This window comes from Cucurbita moschata, unplaced genomic scaffold (genome assembly GCF_002738365.1).
Source record: "Cucurbita moschata cultivar Rifu unplaced genomic scaffold, Cmos_1.0 Cmo_Scf00047, whole genome shotgun sequence".
NCBI lineage: Eukaryota > Viridiplantae > Streptophyta > Magnoliopsida > Cucurbitales > Cucurbitaceae > Cucurbita > Cucurbita moschata.
In genome coordinates this window covers 1,406,605-1,414,271 of record NW_019268563.1, presented here as the reverse complement: position 1 = coordinate 1,414,271, position 7,667 = coordinate 1,406,605, and the positions used below count along the sequence as shown (strand labels likewise).

At 40.3% G+C, this 7,667-nt stretch overlaps 1 protein-coding gene across 1 annotated transcript; it reads left to right on the top strand.

Annotated features, from left to right (window-relative positions):
- The first annotated feature begins 3,590 nt into the window (after positions 1–3,590).
- LOC111434963 (calcium uniporter protein 2, mitochondrial-like) lies at positions 3,591–6,441 on the top strand. The gene is made up of 2 exons (XM_023072301.1): positions 3,591–4,419; positions 5,614–6,441. The coding sequence occupies exons 1-2, from the start codon at positions 3,832–3,834 to the stop codon at positions 6,094–6,096; spliced, it is 1,071 nt and encodes a 356-aa protein (XP_022928069.1). The 5' UTR covers positions 3,591–3,831; the 3' UTR covers positions 6,097–6,441.
- Positions 6,442–7,667: the final 1,226 nt, after the last annotated feature.

Below are 7,667 nucleotides of genomic sequence, written 5' to 3'. Positions count from 1 at the left end.
TACTTGTCTGAAGCACAACCAAATCCAGTGAGTTGAGTTAGCAACAAACAAAGAGTTTGGATCGTCATCAAGACGATGCCGAGTTTAAGTGGGGGAGAATGTCACAACCTAACAATGGTTGTGCTCCAAGTAAGTCATCAAGGACGATGACTAGTTTAAGTGGGGGAGAATGTCACAACCAGAAGAGAGTAGGTTGTGACCCTTATGTTGTGACAATGTGTCCACTCGGCCACGCGAGGGCCTAAACGAGTGCCATGATGCGGCCGAGGAGAACGGCGAATCATCTAACACACCACACGAACTGGGTATTGAAGACAAGTTGAGACATAAGCAAGATGGAGACATCAAATAGACTAGAGGGGCGAAGATAAACTTGTTGAAGGGTCGGGTAGGGTCTCGGGCCTTAACCTCAAAAGTTGAGTTTTCAGTGGGAATTTGGGCATGCAGTTCGGGAGTTAAGTCCATCCATATGAAGTATGAATGCTCGCCAAGTATGGTGTCAATCGAACACCGGATGGACAATGCACGACACCGTATGACCGTTCATCTATGTCTATGCCTGGAAGATTGAAAATGACTCAAAATGTACTGTAGTGGTACCATGGTGTTAGCTCTCCATCACTCTTGGGCCCTGTGGCCTAAGTGAGCTACCCTGTGGCATATACGTGTGTCACAGCGTGGGCGAGCGTGCCGAGATGAGTGTCTTGGACGACTTCCTTTGAAATAGATTTTTCAAGGATAGTACTGGGCGACACGGGTGTGCCGGTATTGTGTCCCAGCCCGCATGTTCGAGGTTGCTACATACACTCACTATCCGACACGGTATCCGTAAATGACATGGCACGGGCACGGGAGGGCCAATGCCTCGATAGAACCCAGATGGATGGATGTTTAGGAAGTCTCGATGAGATGAACGACACGCGGGTCCGTTCTCGATGGCATGACCGAGTGAGTTACGATGGCCGACGACACCCCGAGACTCGAGATGGCGTCAACACATATGGGCCATGTCGATGGAGATCGAGATGGCAAGAGGAGATGCGATGGTGCATTGAGAGACCTTGGCCCCGAGCAGAAGCAAGGTAGAGCCGAATGACTTGGCCTAGTGTAGAGGCAAGTCGGATGTGTTGCAAATGATTGAACATGCACGTGCAGGCGGCGTGTGTGGTTGAACAAACTTGGATTCTGCACAAGCGATGTTCGATTGGTGAAGACAAACCTTGCCTAAGATCCGACTAAGCCACAAAGCCGGGGCAAAAAATATATATGAGACTTAGTTCCCCTTAAGGCTGGTCGTGAGCGTGTCAAGATCACGACGCCGCACGGTAAAAAATGTAGGACCGTGACACCACGTGTCATTCGTTGATTGACAGCTACAAGTTTGACAACATGTGTTTAAGTCACACAAATTCCCTAAGATTTTTCTTTATTGATACGTGTCGCTTGCGAGGTCGGTTTAGGTCATCAGATGCGAGCATAGTTCACAAATTGGGCGAACGAGTCGAGTCTGCAGGTTCAGGTTAGCCCGTTGGTTGGACTGGTTATGTGTTACCTCCAAGATTGGTTGCATTGTGCCACTCGCAGCGTGCCATTTGTAAATCACTGGGACAACCGTGCTTCTCCACTCGATGTGCGACACACGTCTCTCCCCTGTTCGCCTGCGCAGTTGCAAATTCTAGAATCGAGTGATTTTTCTGACTTTTTTATATTTTTATATCTTTTTCTTATGAACTCATCTCAACTTTGTTTGTTCACGATAATTATAGTGTCTTATTCCATTTACATGAAGGTATTTTTCTTGGAATTTTTATCAACTATAGGCAAAGTTATTCAAGTTCGAAGTTGACTAAAATCAACTTTCTAACTCGTTTTTTGAGGCTTCTCAACACTCGTACTTCTGGCGACTTTAGATTCCTTCACAAAAAACGTGCGAAAATACTCCAAAATCAACCTACTAAAATTAGAGAGACTAATTCCATCAAAAACTCGTGGGTCTCAAGGAAAACTTGAGAACTAAAATCCAAAAACTAACTTTTTGTTCTTCTTTGTTTCTTTACGGAATCAAACGATTCCGATGGCCAGAATAAATCTCGTCAGCCTATTAAGAGTTTATTGTGAATGAATCTCGGTCAAATTCAATCTCCTCTACACGAATATGAGCATTTTTTTTTCTTTTTTCCTACTATTTTATTATATATTTTTTTTCTAGGTCTCCGAGATTGTTCCGAGCAATTTTATCATCTACCATATCCTCAAATTTGACCTCTAAAGCTCTTAATAAAATTTTGAGAGTTCATCTTAAAAGAAAAAACCGAGAAAATGAATTCTCGTTAGAGTTCGGACGTTACAATAGTTGTGACTATATCGCCATAATAACATAAGGGGTCTATATATCACCACTTATCGCTGCAAAATCATAATTGTGACCATATCACCACGAAACACATAAGGGGTCATATAGTCACTCTCCTTCATAGCCATACCAGCAAGTTTTCACAATTCCATTTCTCGTGATCATACATATGTATGAGGTCGGATGCTCGTGATGCAATCATTGTAGCTATTTCCTTCTCAAAATATTATCATCAATCTTATTATTAGCATACATCCGAGTATTTCTTTATCATAAATTCAAGCATCATAAAACATCAAATCTCTAGTAGAAAATCTCGAGGTCATAACGAGCATTATAATGATCACAAGTTAGATTAGAAACTCATATACTAAGATATACATACAACAAACAAAATATTGACATCAATCGACTAAAAATGCATTGAATATAAAATGGTCAAGGCCTTGCGTAAAATGGTCAAGGGTTGAACACTAATCGTGGTAGAGAGCCATTGAGGCCCTGGAAAAAATTGATCAAAGGTCGACATATGTCGTAGGAGTTTGTCATACAATGTTAGGTGAGGGCCAATAGAGCTCGAGTAGATATTGAGTGTACACGACAAGATAAAATTTATTATATTTCGATAGTTATCTATGGTGAAAAATGTTAACAAATATGAGCGGGAGATTTTAGTCCAAAAATCAAAGCAATTCGAGAGGATAAACAAAAGGACCCTTACCAACGGAAATGGAATTTGGATGATGATTCCTCTCGACATGAAGTTTGATCACTCAAACTGGTTGAGGAAAAACACTCGAGAGTCGTCTAAGCTTAACACGAGCATAGCTTAACTAGTCAAAAATTCAAAACCTTGACAAGTTTAATTCGTGGAAGTTAGAAAAAAGTTGTGGAACACATGTCCAAACGTAAGGAGGGACTTTTTAAAGCCAACCACGTGTACGGTGATTCACGGGGTCCTAGAGTATACAAGTAGATATTAGCACACGTGAACATATCTCTAAAAACTCATCTCGTATCGTCAGATACCGTGAGATATTGATTACGATTATCTCGTATAGCGCCACGTGGCGATTAAAAATCACATGGGAGACTTAAGCCGTTTCTCGGCTACGTCACGCTTTACAAAATCTCGCGTCTTTTTGCCCTATTTTTTTGGTGAAGGCTTTATCTCTCCTAAATAATTGGATTGAAAAAAGAATCAATTTCCCATATTTTATTTTATTTATTTATTTAATTTCTAATCGGAAACGGAATTGGAAGGCAGTGGAGCGACGACCTATAAATTTGGGCGTTTGGGATTGATGATCGATCGCAGTGAAACGCCCCGGTGATTGTTCTCAGCCATTAATTTGATCCGAAATATCGACGGAGAAATCTTTCTGTTCTTCATTGTTTTGATTTCCGGAGCTCTATTTCTAGATTCTTTCTCTCGTTTACTGCGATCGAATCGATTCTCTGTTTAGCGTTGTTCATCAATGGCGTACAAGAAAACCCTAGCACAGCGTCTCTTTAACATATCAAAAATCTCTGAACAATTCCTTACCAAATGCCGGATTTCGTCGTCTTCGCTTGCGGCTCGTGTTCCTCCCAACACCAATACTGCGAACATTGCTCATGATCCTGGAGATCATGTTGTTTTTCGTCGCTTTCTTCACAAGAAAGCTGTTTCTCAGCCGGCGATTTCGCCTGAACTCCGGGAACTGGCGGCTGGAGGGAACATGGTGGAGAAGTTCAAATCTCTTGGGCTTGCTCCACATCGAATTCGCCTCGATTGCCTTCGTCCCCCTGCTTGCGATTCGTTGGCTTCGGATCCGGATAGGTCCGATTTGAAGGGTGGTTTGACGGTTGAGGATGCGAGGAAGTTGCTCAAAGTAGCGCGGATGGAGATGGTGAAGAGGAAGTTGAGAGAAGTTCAGAAATCATGGATTCCGCACTCTGAATTCGTACGGATTTGTGGTCAGGGATGTGATGATCCTGATCAGGGCCTTGAGACTGCACAAATGCTTGATGAATCCGGAACCGTGATTGTCTTAGGAAACGTTGTGTACCTCAGGCCTGAACAGGTGATTTGTTGTTTTCCCATCTTGATTTGAGTTTTTAGCTTACTTTTCTTAATTGCATTAGAGATATTTTTGGTTACTTGCTGATTTTGAGTTCTACAGATTTCGATGCCGCTTACCAAATAGGTTCCCTTTTTTTTACTTCTCTTTCACGAGATCTTTATTTTAAAGTTCTAGTCCTGAAGTCTACCGAGAACTGATATTTTTTTCTGGTTATTCTTTTTTTCTTTTGTTTTCTTCAACAGGACAGACCTAAAACGTAAAAAAGGGGTTCCACGTTTGAGATGAGTTATCTGAAGGATCATATAGACGCCCTTCGATTCATTCAATGACAAGATTGTTACACTGTCTAGCTTCAATGGATATGGATCATTCAGGGGTCGTTGGGTTATAGGGGTAGGGGTAGGGGAAGGGGAGATGTGTCTTATGGGTCCACTTAGGTTTATTAGAAGTACCAAAAATTGACCATAGTTTCTGATTCAATTAATGGGGTTTGAAGCTCGTGGAGAAAAAACTCTGCAATTCTCTTGGGAACCGTGAAGGGTTTTAGTTTATCTTATAAGCAAAGAATCCTACCAGAAAAAGTACAGAGAGGGGGAGAAGACGACAGGTGTAGGATGGAAGGGAAGTCGTTGAACTTTGTTTTGATCTGTGGGATTCCGATTGAGAGATGTGTAGGCCTTGTCTTTTTAGCTTTAGATGAACAACAACGTCTAATTTGATCATGATTATTTTTGGGATTAGTCTTAGGATTATTTTTGGGATTAGTCTTAGGATTATTTTTGGGATTAGTCTTAGGATTCACTGCCAAAGAAAGTAAAGTTTTAAGACTAATTTGTGTCTTCTTTTAACACCCTGCCCCAGAGACTTACTGATTTTCTGATCAACCTTTGAAAGCTTTTCATCCTAGAACATCAAAACAACCTCAGCCATTTTTTATCCTGCCCTGTTCTTTCTAAATTATGATTCTATTAAGTTATTTGTACACTGTAATTTTTCAGCTGTCCTATTTTGATCCGGTCCCTCTCCTTTCTCAAGTATAATACTAATCGTTTATGTATGTGTGTGTATATATATATAGTACTAATTTTGTGTGGCTGCTGTCCAAGTTCATCCAATGAACCATTAGAGCTAACAATCAATATGCTATAGGTAGTTCAAGGTTTTACCCAAGTATTTCATATTGTTTGACCTCAGGTAGCTAAGGCCATTGAAGGCCTAATTCCCTTACCACCAGTCATTCCAAATGATGATGCTAGAAGGGAAGAGCTTGAAGAAATGGAGACGAAGAAAGCTGTAATCGACAAAAAAGCTGAAATGCTCGTACGTCGGGAGCTCTGGGTCGGACTGGGCCTCCTCGTGGCTCAAACAGCTGCATTCATGAGGCTAACCTTCTGGGAGCTCACTTGGGATGTCATGGAGCCAATTTGCTTCTATGTCACCTCAGCCTACTTCATTGCTGGCTATACCTTCTTCCTCAAGACCTCGAAAGAGCCTTCCTTCGAGGGCTTCTTCCAAAGCCGGTTTAGCACAAAGCAGAAGCGCCTGATGAAGCTTCAGAATTTCGATATCGCTCGCTACAACGAACTCTGTAAAGCAGCTTGTCCACCAAAATCCTCAGCTCAAGGACTTCCCTCTTCAGACTCTAAGGTGTATGAGTTGGAATCTTTACATCATTAAAAAAAAGTTACAGATCTTGAAAAATAAAAGAGTATAGGCAGTGCGATGCTAAGCTTTTGTTTCACTGCCAGTTTTATAGTTTTTTCTTTTTCATTAGGTGCGGCGGCTTTCTGTAAACAGAGTACATAGAATTGTCCCCTCTTCTAATCTTATTCAATCCACGTTGGTAGGAGCAAAAATAGGTTGGCTGCGTCCATTAATAGTCATTTTTGTTCTTCAATCCCACAAATATTAACATTTACTAGTTAAAAAGGAGCCAAAAGTAGTTCAAACTTCAGAATTGGAGGCCCATTGGTATTTTGATATAGAGAAAGACATGCATTCTGATTCTGATTTCCTTGGAAATTCAGTGTACAAATTTGTACTCAACATCATTTGTTTTTTGTCTCTTTGAACTATTTCATAGGAACATTTGAAGTGCCTAAAATAATGTCTAATTGACAGCAAATGAGTGTTATTATTATTATATAATGAAAGATTGCTAAGTTTTGGTCAAATTTGAATGATCATTCATGGCTGTCGCAAATAATACAAAAAAGAGGGATCTAGAGTGTATCAGATTTGACTTGATACCTCATTTTAGAAGTTTCCCCATAACTTCCTCCAGATATTATTTGGCCTCAGCCTCAGATATACACCATTTGTGGCTCAACTGGAAAGAATATATAGGGTTTTCTTCTTCAAGATAAACATCCCTCTGGTAGGATTTGGTAATAACTTCAAATTTTAGTGGCTATCCAAGTTGGCTACCAAATGTAGTTGGTGGTCACTGGTCACTGGTTCCGGTCGTCTGTTCCATTCGTTGTTAACCAATGACTCCATATTGGTGACTAGCAATCGAATCGACGACCCGTGGCTAGCGACCAGAGATCGATGACCAATAACTTAGATCTAGGGTTGATGATCATGATTAGGTATTAACGACTACAACTCGGCACTGTTGACCAACGACCGCTATAGGATCAAGGACTTGTAATATTCGAATTTTTTAAAAAAATGAAATTAAAAGAAATAAAGAAAAAAAAAAGGAAAAATATTTCTTTCGGAAAATTCGAGATTTAAACAAATGCAGAAACCGGGTTTACAATTGTTGATTGTCAATGAGGGAGAGAAATTGATTACGGGTTTACAATTGTTGATTGTCGATGAGGGAGAGAAATTGATTACACACGATTCTTCGCTCATTCTGCGTCTAAAAATACCTAATAATGAGACTTTAGATGTTTTAAACTCAAAGTCGGAGTTACGAATGATTATCAAGCACTGTCAAACACTTAGTTTAACTTATTTTAACGTCAAACACTTAGTTTAACTTAGTTTAATGGTGGAGAAGTTCTCTTATTTGTTAATGGAGGATTTAACTCTTGGCCTCTGAACTTATATTTGAATGATTTTTATTTAAAATTAACGGTTCATAACGTACGAGTGTTTTTGTTTTTGTGTTTTAAAATGATGTAAGCATGTAAATCAGGGGTCCTGAACATGGAAGTGTTTATGAAGACCTTCTTGGCTACGGTATGTTGGATATAGCCCAGATTGAAATATGTCGAACAATTTGAGGGGAGAGAACT

What these genes read in the sequence shown, in the direction of transcription:
- LOC111434963 (XM_023072301.1), top strand. Translation starts at nt 3,832, where the DNA reads ATGGCGTACAAGAAAACCCTAGCACAGCGTCTCTTTAACATATCAAAA. An exon ending in TGTACCTCAGGCCTGAACAG is followed by an intron (nt 4,420 to 5,613) that starts GTGATTTGTTGT and finishes GTTTGACCTCAG; the next exon opens with GTAGCTAAGGCCATTGAAGG.